The sequence below is a fragment of the Strongylocentrotus purpuratus genome, unplaced genomic scaffold (assembly GCF_000002235.5).
Source record: "Strongylocentrotus purpuratus isolate Spur 01 unplaced genomic scaffold, Spur_5.0 spur5_scaffold_3, whole genome shotgun sequence".
Taxonomy (NCBI): domain Eukaryota; kingdom Metazoa; phylum Echinodermata; class Echinoidea; order Camarodonta; family Strongylocentrotidae; genus Strongylocentrotus; species Strongylocentrotus purpuratus.
The window spans coordinates 37150549-37174915 of record NW_022145609.1 but is presented as its reverse complement, the minus strand read 5'-3'; the positions used below and the strand labels follow the sequence as shown (position 1 = coordinate 37174915).

The window sequence follows — 24367 nt, the reverse complement described above, 5'->3', positions numbered from 1 at the left end:
TGACTAAAGGCGAATTAAACGATGCTGCAAGACAATTTATTAAAATAACTTGAGCGATGATGAGATAATAGTTTTTCCAAAAAAAATCTAGATCTATAAAGCTACCGGTACATAAAAGTCACTTTTGGTGCAAGCGCGATAGGGTTCCTCGAGAGCTAGCCCCACCCATCCAGTTATTTTTTTTCAATGCGCTAGGCGGTTATTATGATAACGGTCACTCCTTCTCTTCGTGACACTGAAATAACGGCCATCGCATTCTATAATTTATCTGAACGGCTGGCTCTGCCTAGCCTATTCTACTACGATATCCGCGGAGAATACCTATCTAATCTATGTGTGTGATCGTGGATCTTCGTTCTTCATTCATTTAGGATCTCAAGTAGAATCAGAAACTGCATGTAAGCATTCCGGCGCTGCCACCTAATTTCGGCACATTTCCCCATAAAATGTGGGGATTATCGTCATGTTGTTAAGCGGTGATTGTTCCAGCGGTAGTCGAGTGGGATTCCCCGTCTTGTTGCGGACATCTTCTTCAAAAATCGCCTTTTATTCGCAGACAATGATGGTGTATTTTCCCGACGCGACCTACGGGGACTACCTGGCCGTGGGTTTGGCTATCGTATTCCTTGCGTTAGCAGTGGCACAGGTTTTCTTTCATTTTGTTGGAATATTCTACGTGTAAGTATCACTATCAATCAAGTGCAAGCGTTATGAATTAAGTATGATGAGTGTTGGGTGTCGAGTTGTGTCCGGATATTAAAAAAAACATAAATCCTTCTCCTTTGCAAGCTTTGCCTTCGGATTGAACAAAAAATATTCATCAAATCCAGGCTTGATCGCGATCGTAGACCGAATTTTCTGTCTCTTTCGTTCGTTAGCCTCTTATTTGGGTAGGATCAGCTCCTCTCTATAGAGACAGAAACTGACCATAGGCGTTCATTTTCAAACACCATGGCCATTTAGTATTTACGGCCATATTTTTATGTTGTTGTTTTAGTTTATAGGCGTTTGTCATTCAGAAGTGAATATTTACGCCATCCATCCCTTCTAGTCTTCGCCGAAGGCAAAATGATTTTGAAGAAAAACTGTGATAACGTCATTACCAACTTGTAGCTCGCGCACAGTTTTTTCTTCATAATCATTTTGCCTTCGGCGTAGCCGTAGACTAGGAGGGATGATATTTAGATGACGTCATGCGCAGCGAGAGTTTAAACTACGGCTTGCAAGATTTTTAACTGTCTGATTATCAAGATATTTATGATTGGAATTACAAATTTGAAAACCGTTCGCCTGACGGTTTTCATAACACTACAGTCTATTGGGGAAAACGAGTATGGTAAAACCGGTCACTCAAAGATTTTTACTTTTTTGAGGCACTTCTTGATCATTTTGAAGCGCAATTTTTTTAGGGCTTCAATATTACACCATATCACAGACACTGATAACACGTAGGGCCGTGTATCTCAGATTTAACATTGTTAAACGATCCCTTTAAACAGATTTATTCAGTCAAGTTGGTAAGTGGATCAGACGTATGTATATTAATAGCCTAGACTTCTAGGCCTAATTTTCAAAATAGAATAAATCGGATATGCATGAGGTAAAATGAAATTTTGGGGAATTTTGGGGGCATAAACATATGGCCGTAAATGGCCATGGTGTTTAAAAGTGAACGCCTATGGTCGGTTTCTGTCTCTAAAGAGAGAAGCCGACCCTACCCAAATAAGAAAAAAGGGTGATTCCTCGTCCTAACCCAATTCATCCCATGATGTATGATATAATTGATTCAACATAGTGAAGAGAAGTACACATGTGCGGTATGTGCAAAAGCAAAAGTTTGCGATGTTAATCCCGTCTGAAATGCAAATTGACGCAAATTTAAAAAAAAAAATGTTTTTGCATTGCCAATTTTCATAGATACTTTACAATAATAGCAATACCGAAGTTCGCTTACCCATAATTGAGCAAACTCCGTGCATGTGCCTCAGCAGACAACACTTATCGCAATTATAGTAAAGTACCTTTAATACATGTATACATGTAAATGTACAAATGTACCTCTAAAAACATTAGAGTGTGTTATTTTTTAGGTTAATCATATATGGATAAGATGAGAATCCCAATTAAAAAGTGCTCTTAGCCAAGATCATGTTTCCTATTTGATAGCACATACGGTACACATACAGCTACATTTATAGATATTTATAGAATTACTGTATAGCCCATGTTTATTGAGCATCATCAATTCATATGCACTACATGTACATGTACATTTACATTACCTCTTTCCGGGCTGTTGTCACAAAAGGTGTTCATGAAAAGCTACTTAATTTCTTTCTTTCTATGTTTTGTTCTTCTCTTTTATATTTAAAATTTGCAGATTTGCAGAATTATTTGTAATTTTCACAGAACATTTCATAATATGTATTACCACTATACGAAAGAAAGACAAATTTTCAATTGACTTTGCAAATAATTGAGTTGAATGCTAGAAGACATGTACTGTAGTCTAATTTTATTTTTTGATGGCATTTATTGAAATAAAGAAGAATCTTTTCAATCTGAGGAAGTCTAGACAATAAAGTAACAAATTCCACAATGCCAACCAATCTTCAGTTCTTAACTTGTTTTAAGCTTCTGTATTTTCATGGGCAAATAAGATTTTATGAAAAATTTGTTATATAAATTGACCTCTTGGCCTTGGGATTCTTGTGTGCAGGTACCTAGTATGGAATTTCAACATGTTATACATGTACTGTACCGTAAATATACACATGTACAGTACATTCTCATCTGTGAATAATCTTGATTAGATAGAAGTAGTCAGTTTTAATTTGCCTTATTTAGTCATTTCCATCTTGTGCCTATGGTATTCCAAAGGAATTCCATATACCGGTACATAATATTTCTATCCACAATCTTTTAAACTGATTCTTCAATATTTCAATATTATATTTTTGTTGGAAAATTAAAGGGAAATTCAACCCAGAATTAACAGCAAGCTACTCTGAAGGAAGCAGAAAGTCATGGAAATGATCAATGAAAATTGGAAGGAAAACTGATAGAAAGAAGGTTTATTATACATGTAAATGTAAACTGCTAAACTGAAACATAGTGACCACCAGTGGTATGGTAAAGCTGCATCTGAAATGTAAAAATGCTTGTACAGTACATGTACATTCTTAATATCTTACAGTGTAATATAGGGAATTCTCACCTCAAATGAGACAAAGTAAAACAGAAAATTGCATATTTTGCAATACAGTACTTTGGTGGGATTTTTAAGTCTTTCAAACATTCACAACTTTCTTTAACTTGTGACTTGACTAATTTCTTCCCAGCTTTCACTAAAATCTATAAAACTTTCTTCTTTCTCACAGCTCAACCTGCTATAAAAGGGTGTCCCCGAACATCAGCTACACTGAAAAGTTTAATCACTACAGTGTTAAATGTCGGATAAACACTTTCAAATTTCTTTAGTGCCAACCTAGTAAATCTACACATGTCCATACACAGACTGCAAACTTTCATTTTGTTATTAAAGTACTTTAGTGGGAGGGGATTATGGGGGTGGGAGTGGATTATGGGGGTGGGAGTATTGAGTCACGTTTGAAGACCTTCATGCACTCCTCTTTAAAATTGAGTGACCTTTCATGCAGAACCGGGGCAACAAACTTTTGACAGAGCCGAGCGAGTGGTTCAATAGAAGTTCTTTAAATAAATCTGTAATCTGTATTCTGTAAGTGTATGCAGTACACATGTATGACTTGTACATTATGGGTCATGTACATGTACATGTACAGTACCTGTACTGAACTGAACATTTTATAGAGGAAATCTTGTACTGAATATTGCGGGGTTATGAGTTCAGTTAGGACTCAAGTTTCAAAAATATTTTTCTTTGTAGGTCTCTATGTACATGTACAGTATGTACATGTTTACGTGTACATGACATGTATGGTGTGAATGACTTGTGGAAAAAAGATTGTCAGGTTTCTTTAGAAATGCCACAATGAATGGACTTGTGGGTGCGTGACATGGCGAATAGAAAGCCCTTGTCATTTACATGCATACGTATCAGAAAGTGGCATCGTTTTAAAGAAACGTCATACACTGTATTAATAGACTAATGCTGAAGACATCAATTGACATGGCAGCTGGCCGATCATCAGTGCTGCTCACGATAAGCCCCGACCAGTTAAAGGATTTGTGTATGGTACAACAATCAGACTAGATCAGGACCTGGTCCTGGGTACTTTATCAAGTTATCGTTCAAAAAGAAAGTCAAAGAGGCGCCTAGTTATATGATGTTCTATAGTTCTGGTGTACACTGTACATGTATGTGGGGTCACATAATCTTTTGAAAGACACAGTGGTAGGTCTAAATTTCTAAAAATAGAAACACTTTAATAGATCTCTGCTCTATCACCCATAGTATTCATTGTGCACTTTTCCTTTCAGACTCTTTTACAGTAATTGGCCTAATGATATTAGTGCAAATAAAGAGAGAGGGAAAAGAATTGTTGACCATTAGTAGGTTGAGTTCTGTTAAAAGTGAAAAGAATTTGTTGGCCTATGTTAAAATTCTTTTTACCCATACAACAGTTTGGCCACATGCCACGTTAGTATATCAATAGAAATGCCCTGTGAAAAGGGTTGCTATTCAAATGCCCTCACATTTGAAATTTGACCAGAAACTCAGAGGCCCGAATTCACAAAGGAGGTTTGTCGACAAACCGAGGTTTATGTTCGTCATATGACCATTTTGACACATTTTTTACAAACCTGGTTTATCGACAAACCTCCTTTGTGAATTTGGGCCAATGAGAGTTGAAATGTTTGGACCAAACTATGATGCCACATAATTAGTGTCGAGTACCATGTACCCTGTGCTAGGTGCAGACCCTGCAGCGCATTTGACTCTCAGTATTTAAAGACTGATGCAATTTCTTATCATATACATGTACATGTAGATTAGACAGGGCCCAGGTAAAGAGAGAGAGATCAAGAGGAAGAAAGTTTGTTGACCTTGGGCCCAGGTATAGAGAGAGAGAGAGAGAGAGAGAGAAAGTGGAAGAAAGTTTGTTGACCTTGCTGACAACCATTCTGATTGACTGTACCATGGAGTTACTAGCCCATGACTGTACATGATGTAGAGTCGTTTCCCTTCAAACTGGGTCCCTGTGTTCAAAGTTGGCCTTGCCAGGAGTTCCCGTGTTGGCAGTGCATATTTGTAGTACACTCACACTGAATGCTATGGATTTTTCATTCAACCATCTGCTTGATTGAAATACATGTAGGGAGTCACTTATCATTGGTAAAATCTCACAAGATTACTATGTGGACAATATTCCATACAAAATAACTGGGAGCATGGCTTTTGACAGAGAGGTCAGAAAAATAACAGTGGCTACGGAGTAGCTTTTATTTTCAGATACAAAAATATCCTGGGAGAGAGTCTTAGATTCAATCTTTCACTCAGTCATAAAGCCTATTAACCCAGAGTCAAGAGACTGATTGAAAAATTAGAAATATTGGTCAGCTTTCAATGAAAATCAGCGGATGATGTGATTATGACATCTGTAATTAAAATGTCATGTACATGTATTTTGTGAGAAACTGGCTTAAAATTATTTTGAATTGTTCATCAAAACACCACTACTACATGTACTACTTCTACTACTCCTACCCCTACTACTCCTACCCCTTCTACTACTTCTACTACTCCTACTGCCACCCCTACTGCTACTTCTACCACTACTTCTACATGTACTACTCCTACCTCTAGTCCCCTACATGTACTACTTCTACTACTACTACTACTACTACTACTACTACTACTACTACTTTACTACTACTACTACTACTTTACTACTACTACTACTACTACTTCTACTACTACTACTACTACTACCACTTGTACTTCTATGGTGCTTCTAATACTTTTAGGGTACATGTCTAATTGTCTACTACATGTACATGTATATCATTGCCAGAGCATCACTATGCACTTTTGAAAGGGACCTTCATCAACCCTTCCAAACGACTCATCTCAATGCAAATTATATTAGCCTGAGAAACCACAATATCAACACATTTAGCTTCTCTACAAACAAGGCATGTACATGTAAGCTAGCAGGCTAATTCACAGTCATGATACTGTGTACACCTACAATAAGGTCTACCAACAACTGTGGTATGTGGGTGTATTGGACTATTGGTTTATGCAAATTTCAAGAAGAGTTGGATAACATGTATGGTTAAATCATGGGATGAATAGAAATACCGTAATGAAAAAAAGGGGAAAAAAGAAGAAGTTGTTTTTAATTATTTTATTTTATTTCAGTAATGAAGGAGAGCATTTTAATCATTTCATATGCCATCTAATACACTTGTACATGTAGAAAGAAAAGGAAAAGGGCCTGCGATATTCCTATGGATGAAAAAAATGATGTCAAAACATTTTTCAATTTTTTGCTCTCTTTTGCATGTAGCATTGTATGCATTATTTACCTATCCACCCCAATAAATTAATGTACAAATATTGTCTTGATTTCAATAACATTTATTAAAGTATTTTGCAATAATATTTAAATAAAAGTCTACATGTACATGTACTTCATAAATTTGTAATAGCATGATAATTTTATGATTTAAGCAAAGTGCTTGATTTTGACAGGTTGGATGATTTGGATTCAAAATTCATTTAAAGACCAGTACATACATGTATATGTCACACAAAAGTGAATTTATATTTAGTTTATTAAAGTATAGCCCCAGTTATACAAAAGAAACAGCGATCTATACAGTAATAATACAGATGATAAAGGATACTGCAAGGTATGTGTTTAGCAAAAAATAATACCGGTATCCAAAATTTAGCTTTGCTTGAAGGGTAAATGTTATTACATCCGATGTCATCCAAACAGCGATTTCAAGTCTGAAACGAGTTTGCTGGCATTATGGTTATCCTGAAGAAGATTCTAGAAGGGTTTGCGGGGCAAGGTCCATAGATCTACTGTAGATCTATCCAAATTATTAATATCCCAGGTGATCAAGATAATGAATTATAAATCCAGAATCTAATAGACTTGATGCATGGCTAATGATGGTTTAAGTGAACTCTGATTTGATTTTCAAAACTCCCAGCTATACAGTATATATAAACCTCCAGAAGTATCTTTTTCGGCTGACTATTTTTGATTTTGTATCCCACTAGACAAAGCGATATAATAGCCCTACACATTTATACTCAGTACCGGTTAGCAATTAATATTATCGGCAAATTGCTGCATTGCAATGTTGTTTTGATATAATAGTATGCTGAATACATTGTACATGTTCGTCATGTAACCTACAATTCTGTACATGTTATTAGCTCTGTTGTACAAAAACAACACAAATAATCTTACAATGTAAGTTGTAATAAAGCTTAAAGCCCATGCTCAGGTTTAGTAAACCTTTCATTGTTTCAGATTTCTTTGATTTCTTTGATAAATACCAAATAAAGATCAACTGTATCTTTGACTTTTACACCTAGACTGGAATTTTTTTCATAAAATGAAAATATTCTATGAAAGAGAGCCATGCAGTCAGCAAGTCTCCAACAACACAACAACTCCTGGGGACAGTGTGTCACATTTCTGCGACTTTGGTGCTTTCTGCAAAACAGAGCTCATTGCATTTTTTGAAATATATTATTATGAGCCCTAATTTGAACTTTTGAACGTCATCGATTCTCCTGAGGCTTTGACACTCCTCTAACCTTTGTAAGTCGATTGTTGTACGTAAAAAAAAAAAAATCCAACTTGCTTTTGGAAATGATTTAGAACACTGAAGCCATGCCAAAAATTCTGTTTTGCTCCCTGGGGCTCTCTAAATTTATTTGTGGAGTTGTACTATTTTTTCGAGAGCTCTTACTTTGAGCTTACTTTGTTATATATTTGTTTAAAGTGTGCAAGATAAAAAATTGTTCTTTGCTTCTGTAGCCTACATAATGTACATGTACATACACATTCATGTACATGTATGTACTGTACGTACAGTTGTTGATAGCAGTTCACGAGACACTGTGACTGGTTGCACCACGCGTGCTTCAGCTCCAAAGCACTATATTTGATATTCTACACTGACCAAATCCTTAACTTTAGCCCTAAAGTTTCTAAAACCTAATTCAGTAGACCGATTTTGAATAAATTTTAGGCATACTTTTTAAACAAATGCTGTTCTTGACAACCTGAACGCTTGCCCAAGGCTTACCCGACATAACAACAAGTAATGTATTCAGACTGGATTCCAAGTATTGAAGTTCATTAACTCGACACTAGGTACCCAGGAAAGAAACATCCATAGCTTTAGTAAACGGGTCTATTGCGACCCTAATGATGTAATGTAATCAGGGAGATGTCACTGACATCTCCCGGATGTAATGAAGCCAAGTGAAATTTTTGCTAGAGCATACTGTATGTTGGATCCCACAGTACACCATAATGTACACGTATTTGTACATTTTATGACCAAATCAAGATATGGACTTACTTTTACATGTACAGTGTACATGTCAATTGTCAAGTTTGCAGTACCGGTATGTGTGCATCCATATTTGCCATATATATGGACAGATTTATTTATCAATTTTCAGTTTGCAGGCCTGCTATTTACGTGAGGTACAGGTACATGTAGAGGATACAATAGGCTATATGTTTACGTGCAAGATGACTTGATATTGATACCACTGCAATACATGAAAATTCTAGGCCTCTCAAGCTTCCATTTCTATTAGGGCAACTCCACAATGGCAGTAACAGCTAGAATCACCTTTGCTTGGTCGGCATTGCGATATACAATGTACATGTACCGGTACATGTTATATTCATTGTGTCAGTGTTAGAAAGTGACATTAGTATAGTAGGCCTACTGTGTTTTTTTCTTCACATGAAAGGCTTTTAGAATTGAAAAAAAAATTAGTAACTGAATTAATCAATTGAGCACATTTGTTTTGTTTCACCACAAAAACGATTAAAAAACACACACATGTACAGTGTATACAAACAACGACAGACAGAAAATCTAAGTTTTAAACACTTCAGTTAAAATTAATTGAAGGAATGTGTTGTGCCTATTGGTGGTAGAGACATTTGTGGCATGAAAATTAAGATTTATTGACTGAGTGAACTTTAAATGTGGCTTTATACCCAGTGGTAAGGGTAATTACTCCACGTACATGTAGATATACAGTACATGTACATGTACAGGTATGTACATGAGTACCAGTACTTTCATTTTTATTAAAAATAAACTTGAGTTGTGGTACAGGTAAGTATAGAAAAATAAATTCTTGCAGAATCCTTTGAAACCATTTCACTGGTTCGAACAACCAATCTACTGCAGGATAAACAATCCAGAATAAATCATAACATAGGGTAGTTTAATTTTGACTTACTGTACAGTTGTTTGTATGTACAATAATATATTAAAATGAAATGGATTTAGAAATTGTGGGATGTCATTGCACAATGTGTGTAGGAGTTGGTCTGTCAAACCTCAAAGGAAAGAGCATCTACAAATGTGTAGGTGTACAGCTGTAAACAGGATGTTTGTATCTGGATCAATTCCCCCCCCCCCCCTTTTCTTCTCCCACATTCCAGTGTGGTGTTGAAAGTTATCAGCCAACTAAACTACAGTGTACCCATGAATGTAATGACACACCCAAACAAGAGACTCACCTCTCAAGTGTGTTTTTTTTTTATAAACTCCGCTGAAACTCGGTGGGTTTTTGCATTATGAATTTTCGCTCTTAAAACACTAGTGATTTGTATTAAGATTTTGGATTGTTATGACAACATGTACAGTACATGTGTATAGAATATCCTCACTTCTGCACTATACATGTAAGGCCATGAAAAAAATAAACATGTTTAGCGTCCCAGCCCGCTTCCTTTGTGGGGGCTGCCTCCTAATTTTTTTGATTTTTTTTTTTTTTAAAGAAAAAAAAAACATGAAAAACACTGCCTAAAATGGATCTATTTCTAATTTTTTTTTTTTTTTAATGTCGGCGGCCAACTTGAAAAATAGCCTGACTGTCAGGGGAAATGTACCGAGCAGCCATTTTGAGCGACCATTTTGAAAAAAAGATAAAAAAGGGCCTCCTCCTTCCTATTTAAAAAAAAAGCAGGACGCTAAACATGTTTTTTTTTTAATTTGGCCTAATGGAGGAACAGTGACAAGTTGCACATGTGCATTCACAAAAACCCAGCATCAGAACACATGTACATGTATATCAAACTTTCGAGGTAAAGTACATTTTTCATGGCCTAACCGCTATTATACTTCTCATTTTACAGGAAACTATGTATGTACAGAAAACCAACGAATGTTCTCCGAGATGAGATGCCTGGTGTATCTATTCTGAAGCCTCTGTGTGGTGTTGATTCCAACCTCCAACCCAATCTGGAATCCTATTTCCAACTCAGCTATCCACGGGTAAGGCTTCTCATTTTTTAATGTTACAGTTGTTACATTTTATATTCTGGTATATTCTCATCCTTCATTACTCAGTTAATGACTCACAGATTACAATGTACATCAATAACAAACTTTATGGGAAAGCCTGCCAGACCGACCTAGAATAGCATAATCTTCCTGCTAAACATTGTACCGCAGGAAAATACAATTATTTACATGTACATGACACTAAAAACTTTACACTAATTACCATTATATCCCACATACTAAGATTGGTCTTAAGAGGTCACATGATCAATGATAGATAAGTACTATCTCGCTGCAATAGGACTTTTGTACCGTAATTTTTTTGCTGCTGTCCCACTTGCCCATTGAATAAGCATAGCAAAGTAGGTTACGCGAAATGTCAATGTCAAATGAGAGTGCATCGACTGTACATGTATTACATGTACGCATGTTGTGCTTTGTAAAATCTAGCTGAAGCTAAACTGTCTGCAGAATCAGTTGTTTTAATTACCGGGTATGTAAAATTTACTTTAAATAGACCTTATTGCCGATGTGGGATATAAAACAAATATTAACCTCCTTTACTCGGGCAATGGATACAAACTATCATCGCCTCCGGTAATTGTAATGTTCATACTGTACATTAAAAGGTAATGGATAAGGCTACTAAAGAGTTTTTGATAGTAGTCCTTGGCCAGTCCTTTGTAGATGAATGGTTTACTATAAATCATATACGCTATTTATACAGGGAAAGTGAAAGCTGAACAAAAACAATTGTCTACTGCACTTAACTATCTATAATCATATTAAATTAACCACACATGAGAAGCAGTAAAAGTGGATCTTGTACTTACAGACAAGTGGCCTATTTAAAGGCATCATTTATCAATGTTAAATCTGAGATGCATGGCCCTACATGTACTTGTTATCAGTGTCTGTGATATGGTGTAATAATGAAGCCCTACAAATATTGCGCTTCAAAATGATCCTGAAGTGCCTCAAAAAAGGTTTTACCATACTCATTTTCCCCTATAGACTAGTGTTATAAAAACCGTTAGGAAAACAAATTTTGAAATTTTGATTTCCAATCATAAATATCTTGATAATCAAACAGGCAATCGACTTGTAAAAGTCTTCGGATTCCTGACTGACCTAACAGGTTTATAAAGTGCAGCATGAGCTAAATCCAGGATTTTGTTTCAGGATCTGAGACAATGTTACCGAGTCACTTTAAAGACAAGTGGCCATCCAGATTGGTGCTACTACAGTTTTACTTTCAATTTTTAATTTGGTTGATTCTGTGACAGAAGTGATATTAGATTTGTGCTTGCAACACTCGCTCTGGGCTTTAATCCATCAAAGATATAGGGTTAAAAGCCTTGTTCAAATGTTCTACAGTAAACTACTGTGTATTCATCCAAGTTTTTTATCTTGATGTAAAGTGTAATACCCTTCACATGTTTGTAACTTATAACACAGAGCGAAGTGTAGGACCTTTGTTGCGCACATTTGCCATTTATTGATCCATTAATTTTTGTAATATTTTTTTAGGCGGCTTCATATCATAACTAGCTTTTTAAGGGATTAGGTATCTTTGCCTCAGATTCTAAAGAAAATCCTGGATGTAGCTCATGCTGCAATCATAATTATAAACCTTTGAGTCAGTCAGGCATTCCAAGACTCTACAAACTGATCGCCTGTCTGGTATCAAGATATTTATGATTGGAATTAGAAATGTCAAAGACTGTTTGCTTGTACATGTAGGGCCATGCATCTCAAATTTGTAAAATTGGAAACATTGTTAAACAATGCCTTTAAGGTTGCAGTTGGTGATAGGTTAGGTTTAATGTTAAGGTTAGGGTTTTGGTGTAGTGTTATGTCCAGGGTTGAAGTTAAACATGCACATGTACATACATGTAGGAAATGACCACGGATCAGACGGTTGCCAGAGCATGCTGATATCATACAAGTTACCTTTACAATCTGATTCCCATCATTACCAAAAATGATTTACTTAATGCTCTCTCCAAATCCCTCTAGTTTAAGTGGGATTGAATGTGGCTAGCATGGGGTAATCGAGAGTCACAGCCGTTGGATGGGCAGCCATTGACTCGTTAAGTCTTTTTTATGATGGATGTGGGTTGTTTACGTGGGTTGTTTACGCTGAATATAAATCCTGGGCAGCTAATGGGCAGCTCTTGATGATGATCTGTTGTCATTAGCTTCATTCACACTGCAACAAAAAAGTATTTCTCAGTTTTTGTCACAATCCAGTGTTTCGGCCGTAGTTGCAAATGCGACAGAAAAAATAAAAATTGAAAGACCCACAACTGGAGTGTGGTTTTTGTAACCATTTTTTTTTCAGTGTAAAAGCAAATTTGATGAGATACAGGTTATTCATCACGTGACTCTCCTCGTGCATGTGCACTACTCGCCAAAAAAAACATGGTATGAGCAGGTTTTTCAATTTTCATGGGTTTTTCAAAATGGTCTCCTGAAAGTGTAAATGGACCTAGATGTCTCCGTTTTATTAAGGCATTGATCTAGCGTTAATCTTTAACTATCCCTGTCCCATCATTACAAAAGCCTTTAATGTAGGCCTTGGGTAATAAATCACAATTTAGCTTTTAACTTCATGTCTTATTGAGGTGAAAAGAAGGCCATTGAATTCAGGAAACGCCTATTCAACATGAAAGCCATACATGACATTTTGTACACAAATTTGTGCAATTATGCTAGTGAAGAGCAAATTTGGCATCATTGTTTAGTAAAATAACCCTGCAATTCTGCCAGATATACGGAGGAAACGTGCATTTAGAACATTAAAAACAAACTCATGATGATATCATGATAATTATACAGAATTTTGTTCCTCCCTTCTACATGTACATGAAAGATGTTTACAAAACATATTAGGAATACAACGAAAATTCAAACTTACAAAATCGGCATTCAAGATTCAACAATAGTATTTTTACCTGAAGCTTTTCAGTAATATTTTTAGGCAGTTGAAAGTTTTAGATTGAAGCATATAACTACTTTTTAGATTTGTACTAATATGTTGAACATAATATACATGATGCTAAAAAGTAAGCATTAAACCTGTGATGAATTTGTCCATCATGCTGTTATTACACCATAATACATAACAGTACAGTTTTATGAGCTATCATCTCTGTTAGACTTTACGTACATATACAGTACATGTAAATCTTTACAGTATTTGGCAATGCAGATATGCTTTAATATTTTCATTTTTTTAGTTTCTACTGAAGTGATATTTTATTACAAAACAATTCATTAGGCTTCCATCCAAATGCACAAGATCTTCAGGGAAATAATATCATGTATAAAAACACTTGTAACAAGATATCAAGTCTATATGTACATGTTTATGTGAGTCAGAGTCTTGTTTCATATCTAACAATTGTTTTGAATTCCTTTCACTTTATATCAAACAGGATTTTCCTCTTTGAAACTGCATTTCCCTTTACTTGTGTCAATATTTTAATTAGTTTTCAGTTATTACATATGAAGATGCATGCAGGATCCAGGATATTTTTTTTTTAAATTAAAAAAATAGGAAGAAAGTCAATATTAAATTTTTAATAAGTTATTTTCTTGAAGCATTATCCACTAAGCCTTGTTCAGTCATGTTGCACTAGGCCACCCCCTAAAACTATTCACTGCTGGAAAAATAATAATCACACCAAACATAGTGCGCATCACAATATTCTATTACATGTACATGTAGGTGCAGTATGAATGCGTGTTATTAGTATAATTGTTGAATCACAAGACACTTACATGTACATTACATAATGTAGTTCACATAAGAATAAGATCCTACACATGTACTTGTATGTTTGCATTTTGAAACATATTCTTTTACATGTAAAAGGGTTTTATTTTGCAGCAATGGTTTTCTTTCAGTTAATACTGTGACTGTGCCATAAACGGTTGGTTGTACAGTGTTACACTGTACAGTATGTCGTTTTGCCTAAGGTTCCTTAAAAATAATTAATCTGAAATGTTCATTATTCAAAAGGATAAAAATTGTAAAGGTTTTGAATTCCTGAAAATTCCGGAAAGTTCCGGAAATGATACAGGGTTACTAATTCCAGAAGTAAAAATAGGGTTCATAAGTTTTGAAAATAAAACAGAACCCCACACGTGTGTGTATCATTTCGGAATTACAGACCTTCAAAAAAGGAACCTTTGGATAAACAAATGCCCCGTCTCAATAGGGCCTCAGACTCAGGGAAAAAATTAATATTTATTTTTCAGGGGCTACTTTTCAAACTTGCCTGCATGAAAATAATATTCTAAAATTTGTTTTGCATTGAACTATATGCAAATTTAAGGGGGCTCTTTTGGGCATATCGGGTGCTATTTCGCCCTGAGCCCCCGTGTATTTTTTCACTGCTCAGACTACACATATATTTTAAAGTTATTTTCTTATTTTCTGTCTCAACAGTTTGAACTGCTCATCTGTATACAAGACGAAGAGGACGAGGCTATAAAAGTTGTTAGGCCGCTCATGGAAAAATACCCTCATGTAGACGCAAGATTATTTATAGGTAAGTGCCAAAATAACAATAATATCATCTGCTTGGCACAAAGGCAATAGAAGCAGAATTCCTAATAATTATGTGTCAATTTGGAAATTTGCCTGTGCCATTTGCTTGTGCCGTTCTGCTGAACATAATGATGTTAACCATTGTTTTTAACTATGTGGCTTACATGGACATATAATGTTATGTGAAAATTGTGTAAAGAGAAGGTTAGTTAGTTCTTGGAAAGGTGACAAATATTTTGTGAGCTTTTTCATTCTTTTCATGTTAGTGTGGAAGAGTATCACAGAAATATATATGTCCCCTGAAAAGGATGGCTCTTCAAATGCACTCATACTCAACACATGACAGGTAACGTCTAAAGGTTGCAGAATGCAATTTTCATGCCTTATGTTTTTGTAGTCCCGTATAGACATTTCTGTGTACAGTTCATGTGACTCTTCGCAAGACTGAGCCAATTTGTTATCATTTTGATGTTTCCAAACCTGACAGTGATGTGCTACATGATCAACCTTTTCCCTTCATATTACAATTGCATGACCAGGTCCCTGTTTTACAAAACTTACCATTGATGATAACTTTGCCATCATATTTATATTCATATTTATTTCATTTCCAACAGAAAGGTAAACAAAGATATTGCATTTTATTTCATCAATGCTAACTGACATGGAAATAATAATAATAATATTTAGCTTTTATATAGCGCTTTATAATACAATGTCTCTATAAAAAGCGCTTTACAAATATACTATTACCCCGGTCATTGGATTCAGTGCTTGCCCGCACACACTGTGTGCACAATCTTGATTTTGATTTTGATTGGCTGTTGAGCCCTGTTTCCATGGTAGTTGCCATTGATGGCAAAGTTACCATCAATGGTAAGTTTTATGCCAGGGGCCCAGAAAAGGAGTAAATGGTTTTTTATGTCCGAGGGGAGGGATTCTTCATATTCTCAAGGACGTCTGAAGCAAAGAATTATCATTTGTGTCTGAAAGATAATGAGATGTCCAGTATGGCCGCAATCATTTGTCCATCTTTTATTGTACCTGTTCATTGAATGATGCAGCTTCAGTCACAGTTGAAAGAGATTATACAAATTCTGTCTGGTGACCTCAATACACCGGATAATATTCGTGGAATATGATTGGTTCTTTATCCTACATGTAATGTCCACTTGTAAGGATGTCACATATGATGCAATAGTGTTATGCAACGCTAAATCAACCAGTCTACCATTTATTCGTCAGTTACGCAAAACACACACAAACAACTCAAATTTACAAGGGTATGAATAATTTAGTAGTTATTGTAAACTGACATCGAATGTGTGATTTCGCTTTGCTGGTCTCATTCAAGCTGCAGTAGGGCTTTTAATTCTATACAGTCCTCAGGTACACAATTTCTGTGTTCAGACTTCTGAAATATATGGTATAGCAATGAGAGAATCTCATAGCTTTATGATAAGTAATTAAATTTGGCCTAGTCTAAACGTCATAAACAAATATATAGCAAAATGTATGACGATACGATTATTTGAGCAATGTTTCAAACAAAACCAATGCTAAAGAATCAGGATCCCGCTCGGTAGCTCTAGTCTGGGCGTGGTATCTTATGAAAATAGGATACATGTAACTGGTTTTGAATGGGTTTATAATCGAGAGTATGCACTGTTACTTGGCCAGCTGTCTTGCTAGTTGACCTCTTCAACATTTGCTCATTCTTTTGTTATCATACGATGTTTTTCCTCGTCTGTATGCTCCTTTCACTTTACGGTGATTTTTTATACGCCATACATACAAGTTTCATATAAATTTTGTGTAGTCTGAACAGTTATTACTGAAGTTATATAAGTTATTCAAGTTATTACTGAATTTTTAAATCAACTGTTTTTAATGCATTTTTAAATCAACTGTTTTTAATGCATTTTTATATGATACAATGTGAGCAATGTACACTTTAGATTATTACTGAATTTTTAAATCTACTGTTTTTAATGCATTTTTATATGATACATTGTGAGACAATTATTGTTAGTCTTTGGACCTTTTATTCGGTATATTTGTAATAAAACCGAAATCTATATGCGGTTGGTAACAGACCTGTACAGTATGAGACAAGCAGTTGTACAGTACGTGTAGCTTTCGTCAAATGACGGGAGTATACATGTACATGTAGCATCTTCATGTAGGCCTACATGTACCTACCAGCATTTATCATTCTCAAAATGGGATGGCCATGTGATGTGTTCAAACTTCAATTCAGCAATTTCTTGGGGTAACATAAAAAATAAAAAGTATACCAGTATTTGCCTAGAGTCATAAATACATGTACATGTACACTGTAGCTACATTTGTACATACAGATAGTACACTGGGCATGCACATGTACAGTGTATGATGCCAATGTTACAGCATGAAAGGATTGTTTTAAAAAGCCAGATTGTTCAAAATTACTGTTTTGTTTCATGGGAGCCTTTTTATTTCCACTTGTGCAAGTGTGATTTTTTAGTTTTTTACAGTACGATGCATGCATTGCAGACGCAGTGACTATTGCTTTGTGGTATTCAATTACGAGTCAACAATTGATATTGAAATTAAGTATTTATTGTCCATTCAGAAATTTGTTTTTCGCTGGTAAATGTTTACAGAGATCAATTTACAAAAAAGACATTAATAGACAGCTTAATACAGTAATGGTAAACTAAGTTCATAACAGCTTTAGTTGGGTGAGGTTCATGTACATGTACAGTACATGAAATGAAATACATTGATAAATAATAGTATTACATGTACGTGAAATAAAATTGAATATTGAGTGGAGGAGCCAGCAGAGGCCAAAACCATTATAAAAACACCTACTTTAATTACAGTGAAACGTGCTTTAGAAATCACCTGTATAGAAACTTTTTCAGTTTCCCATGCAAAAGATTTTTCATTGAAATGTAAACACACGTACTATAAAACGAACGTGTACACTGTATATAAAGACCACCTGCGTTTAACGGGGCATTGTGGCATGCGGCTGTAATCCAGCTAACAATGGATGTTACAAACTGATTCAGCCAAAAACACAGGTTAAAAACTGATTCATGTCTTTCAGATGGTGTCGTTAAAAGTCGGTCCCCAGACATAAATATTCATATCTGATTGATACACGTCTGTAAAAAAAACAATTACACACACAAGACCACTTTTGAAACTTCGAGCAAATATAGTTTCTTCCCAGAGCTTTTTCATGGCCCAATTATTTGCAATAATTTGAGTGAGGACATTCAACAACAAAAAATATATAAAGGCCCGGTCCCACTGCACTTACGGATGCAAAGAGGATGTAAAACGTAAAAAAATCTTGCAGTCCGTTGGAAAACGCTATGCATCCGTTGTGTACTTATTGCATACGTGTTTCATACGCTCTATCCATCGAGCATCCGTCCACTGTGATTTCATCCGCGCAAAAAGTTTTGAACTGCACAAAACTTTTAGAACGGATGAACTTCCGCCGTGTACGATGTAAATCCGCGACAAATACGAGCAACAAACGTTCTATGTCCGTTATCGTCCATTGAACATCCGCTCTGTCCTCTCTGCATCCTCTGGGCATCCTCGCAACTCACATCCGCTGCAGCTGAAAACGGAAAGAGGGAGGAAAGATAAGGTACATGGAACGTCTATACATCGTTAGTAGCACGGAAATAGAAAGGATGTAAGCGTATGCATCTCGTATATAAAGTATTCAAATCTGTCATCCACTTCCATCCGCTTTCATCCGCTAGGCTTCCGATGAACATCCGTTTAACATCCCCGCTACATACTACCCACGTCCGTTATTTTCCGTTCTGTTTTCGCAAATTTTCGCAAATTTTGTCCATTTCTGGAGCGGATGAAAACGGATGGAGCCACACCCGAAATTTCGCTCGTCCGCTGTGTCCGTTATGCATACGTTTTGTGTCCATCGGCCAGTGGGACCGGGCCATAACATATCAAACATTTAAATATAAGGATTGTTTAATTGAAATTGAATAATATGTGTACACTTTGACTTTATTAAAACCAAGTGAAATGTGATTTCTCTCTTCTCTTCTCTCTCTAACTTTCTTCTTTCCTATTCGTAGTTACAAATATAATATAATTTGTAATGTTTACGATATAATTACATGTACATGTACATGTATGTGGCTTAAATTTTGTTTTGTTTTCATAGAGAATCATTCTGAGCAAGCCACTTTAGTTTTTACAATTTACCACTTCTCTTAAATCTGTTATATATGTACATATGATATATATTTTTGATGGTTTTAAAGAGAGAGAGAGAGAGAGAGAGAGAGAGAAATAAATGAAAAAGTAGTAATTCAGCTATTAACTGCAGTGCACGCTTGGCACTGTCTGGTACCCATGTTTACATTGTATTTATGAATAAGTATTATGAAAGACACTGTTTGATCTGCGTCTAAAAGGTGCCTACCAGTACCATAAATAAGTACTGTCACGGGCTGATCAATCGAGTTATTCCGATTGTCATGCGTTACTTCTCTCACAAAACACATTATGTGTTCTGTTTTGAGCCTCCATAAAGCTATGAGATGCATCGCTTCATCTGTAGTACCTCTAAGGTGCCTTCCCGTACCATGCACATATACTGTCACTGTCTGATGGATATCCCGCTCGACTCAGGTTGCTGAATTTGTCTCATAAAATACGGTAAAAACATGCCTACGAGTACCATTCATCACTGCCTGATCGAGATGTCCCCGATCGTCACAGCTTGCTTGTCTAATGAAATACATTATAATATTGTCCGTTTGGAGCCAAAATGGTATAAACTCTATATGTTTTAGCACAGAGTTAACACCCTTCTGGCTCTGAACAGACATTATGAAGGAGGCACTGAGGTTAATGGTTTTATGGATGAATTGAATGTAACATGGACTTGTTTTATGTCTTGTGAAAGGCAATATATGACTTTAAAAAGCCATTTGTAGTTTGTACAAAACTGTACATAGGGATAAAATGTAGAAATCTATTTTTGTTCAAAATGATGAAAATGCAAAGAACAGTTTTGTTGAATATATATGTTCATGAAGAATTATGAGAAATTATAAAGGAAGTCTACTCGTATGTTTATGAATGTACATTGTATATTGTGCTTGTGTTATCAAAAATCAAAATCTGTTTTTACATTTTAAGAATTATATGCAATCTGCATGCGTCTTATCAATTCTACTTGTTAGACATGGCCCTGTAGGCCTATACATTGGGCCATGTCTTTCATGCGGAAAATGAGATGGAAATCTATTTTACTTTTAGAATTAAGAATATTATGTTCAGTTTGTGAAAAAATATAGATTAATTCATTCCTCAAAAATGATACTTGCAACCTGTGTGGTACTGGTAGAGTGATTGTTGATACCTTGTATACACTGTACGTATTAATGATATGAAAGTCTATGTTTGCCTCTAAAGAATTTAAATGTAGTGTTCATTTTTTTTAATAACCTACATGTGTGTACAGCATTTTCATTGTGCAGTACTCGTCTCATATTGGTACTGGTATTTAATGACTAGTGACATCATAATCTTTTTTTAGTTCCAAAGAAAGGATTTGTATTATTCATTGCTCAACAATGATTGATCGTGCAGCACATGATGTCTAGCATTGTTGTCACAAGACTGCCGAAATGGATCACATGATGATGATTTCAGCCGACTTTAATAATAAAATCTCTGTTTATTTTAATCTTTAGTGTTTTTCCCCTCTTGTACAATGAGCGATTACACACAAAGCACTGCCAGCACCATTCCTGCATCAGGCACTTTGGGCATGGATGGTTAAGACTGTTTTGTGTCTTTCTGGCACCAATCAAACATGGTGGGTGTTTCATTAAGCTGTTCGTAAAGTTACGCATGACTTTACGAACGACTTGTATATGAAGTGCCAGATAGGATGCCCAAAGTTTTTCTGACATTTTCAATAAACTCAATTAAATTATGGCAAAAAATGTACTTTGCATTAAAAATGTTTGTTATAATAAGAATGTTAATCTACATCAGCACAGTTCAACTTTAGTTGATGCAGTTAATAATGATTGAGCATCCCATTTGGCTTTTCATATACAAATCGTTTTTAAAGTCATGCATAACTTTACGAACAGCTTAATGAAACAACCCCCAGTTTATATTATTTTAGGCCTGCTTGTATTTAAAGATAGAAAATATGTGAAATTCACCAGAATACTCTTCTTTAAACTGTATTGAACAACGTTTCTGTGCGATGGCATCCAGGCGCAGGGACAAGACGTGCATGCGCACAACTCACCAAATAACCAGAGCAATAAACACTGATGTGTTTTATGGGTTTGTCCAGGATTGTAAATGGTAGTAAAAAAAACTGTTGGTTCTTCAAATTGTTTTATTTGCAATGTAAATTTGACTAGTGTTCTAGCTAAAAGCAAACAATGCATGTATGATGATTCACACAAGTATGATATCACTGATTATTTTTTCCCTTTTTTCTCACCCCTCTTACACACACCTTACTCACACATCTGCAGGTGGGTCAAAGGTCGGCATCAACCCAAAGGTCAACAATATGCTTCCAGGGTACAAGGCATCGAAGTATGACATCATCATGATCAGTGATAGCGGTATATCAGGTAAGGATATATACATTTTTTATTTGATGAACACGTTCATACCAGCCACACGTAGCTACATGTGCTGCATGTACACTGTATCTGCAAAGTAGCCACATATGTTGCAGCTCATTTGGGCGATTCCTATGCACTGAATCTTGAAAAGACTTGAAAATATCAAAATATTTCATCTTGTCTGCCGAGAAACAGACTCAGACTCTATTTACCCCTTTCTTAGTGGCCTGATTTTCATTGGATGCATCCGATGAAAATCAGGCCACTATGAAAGGTTCAGAGGAGAAAAAGGCGATAGAATAGCAGATGAAAAGAAGATAGAATAGCCGAAGAAAGAAGAGAAAAAAGGCGATAGAATAGCAGATGAAAAGAAGAGAAAAAGGCGATAGAATGGCAGATGAAAAGAAGAGAAAAAGGCGATAGAATAGCAGATGAAAAGAAGAGAAAAAGGTGATAGAATAGCAGATGAAAAGAAGAGAAAAAGGTGATAGAATAGCAGATGAAAAGAAGAGAAAAAGGTGATAGAATAGCAGATGAAAAGAAGAGAAAAAGGTGATAGAATAGCAGATGAAAAGAAGAGAAAAAGGCGATGAAATTCTCCTGCTCAAGCAGCTCACAAGCGATTGTGCAATAATTCTTCACTTCCTGCCGGGGCTCGACACAACGAGTGAATTTCACCGGCTGTATGAAAGAGACGGCAGGGAGAGCGGTGGTTTAAACTTTGTTTACATTTAAGGCAAATTCTATCGGTATTTTCATCAGTGTGACTCCGATAGAAGCACTATGAAAGGGGTATCTGGCTTTATAAGATGATGACGTGGATCCTAATCAAATGATTGGTTGAAAGCGTACACATGACCAGGCATTTATTTTGCCTAACGCGTAATTTGGATAACAACCGGTCATTATCTAATGGTAATGACCGGTCATTATCAAAATCATGTTTTAAAACATCATTTATAAAACATCATTTATAAAAAATAATCTTATAAAAAAAATGGTACACATCATTTTGTTCGGGCATTAGTAAAATTACCCACACTCAATACCTTCAAAACAGTCCAAACACCCTCTGCAATTGCCTCGGGCTTGTTAGACTGTTCCAAAGGTACCTCGTGTGGGTAATTCTTACTAATGCCTCACTGCTATGTATTATTTGTATATTGTCCTTGCCCAGAGCAGCTAAATAACAGAGATAATGTACGTCATGTGCGATACATTGCACAGAATCAACTTTTTGCGGATACACTGAATATTCAACAAACAGCCACAAACATAAACGTTACCACTGACTGATAGTGAATATTGCGACATTTTAAACTCCATTTTCATATTTGGCAGCCTCTTGGGTATACACTGTACAAAGGCCAAATATAGCAATACTGTAGATACCTTGTATACGGTGCTTTCTTAGGAATGGGGTCAAAATAACCAATCAATCAATCAATTAATCAATTTATTAGCTGAAGAGCAGCAACACATCGCAGGTTGTGCTGTGGAGCAGAAAGCTTGATTCATAATTATACTAATCAGGCCGTTCTTTATGACATAAATTGGTATATACGCTTTACATTTCATTTGCAGCTAGTTTTACCGCATCGTATGTGGACAAGCCTTCGGTAACTGTCGTATATATATGACAGAGAGATGAGAACACACTGTTATTGTGATGTCATGTATCATGTGATTGTGATGTCATCGTATGTGGACAAGCCTCTGTAACTGTCATGTTTAAGTTTCAAGTTCATTTATTTCACTTTATCAAAGGTAACATAATTGAACATAATGAACTTAGTAATTATTATAACTAAACATACAATATAGAAAACATAATGTACATGATAATAGTTATAACAGAGGATACAATCATATAAATCAATCAATAAAGTGGGGGATCTACTAAAAAGCAAAGCTTGTATTATGTAGGTCCCGGTTCATAGGTTTGTATTTAAATTAGGGTATCTGAATTATCGTATTTACATATGATTACACGAGGGTTATCTTTCATGTGTCAGAGATATGACAACATATTTCTATTGTGATGTCATGTATCATGTGATCAACCAACACCACTTCAGAGGACTTGCATTAATACAAATCTACTGCAGCAAGTGCCAACTGTACTGCAATGTACAGGATGCATTAGGCAATACCAGGATATTGCTGTAGCATTGTGGTATATTGCCTTTCTGGGATGGGAAATGGCTATGGGAAATGGCTATGGGAAATTGTTTACAGATCCTAGCATCGTTGCTGTATTACCGTAAATCTCCGTGTATAAGGCACACTTTTTTGCCGCCGAAAAAATTTGAAAGTCGGGGGTGCGCCTTTCTAATAGATGTAGTTTATAATAATAATTCCTCAATTTTTTTTCTATTCATATCATGCATGACTATTGATGTTTGGCATAGAACATAGTGCTTCTGCTAGGTGATGTGATGAGGCTGGTGTGAGACACTTGGTATCATGAAGCCTTAGAGTATGGACCTGTTTTTAATTTACATTAATGATCTTACACATTCTTCTACAACGACATTGTTACTATTATTTGTGACAAGTTCACAACTTCAACTGCACCTCGATATAAAATGAAGGTCCTTCCCCGCATGGGTTTTCGGCAACAAAACAACAACAACAACAAAACAAAAAACGATTTTTTTTTTTTTTTTTTTTTTTT

At 35.7% G+C, this 24367-nt stretch overlaps 1 protein-coding gene across 1 annotated transcript in view; it reads left to right on the top strand.

Annotated features, from left to right (window-relative positions):
• Positions 1–251: 251 nt before the first annotated feature.
• Positions 252–24367, top strand: part of LOC591961 (ceramide glucosyltransferase-B) — a 36434-nt gene continuing 12318 nt past the window's right edge. The window contains exons 1-4 of the mRNA XM_030995585.1: positions 252–678; positions 10344–10482; positions 14948–15050; positions 21595–21696. Of these exons, the coding sequence (XP_030851445.1) occupies positions 464–678; positions 10344–10482; positions 14948–15050; positions 21595–21696 (559 nt within the window). The 5' untranslated portion in view covers positions 252–463. The remainder of the gene's footprint in view (positions 679–10343; positions 10483–14947; positions 15051–21594; positions 21697–24367) is intronic.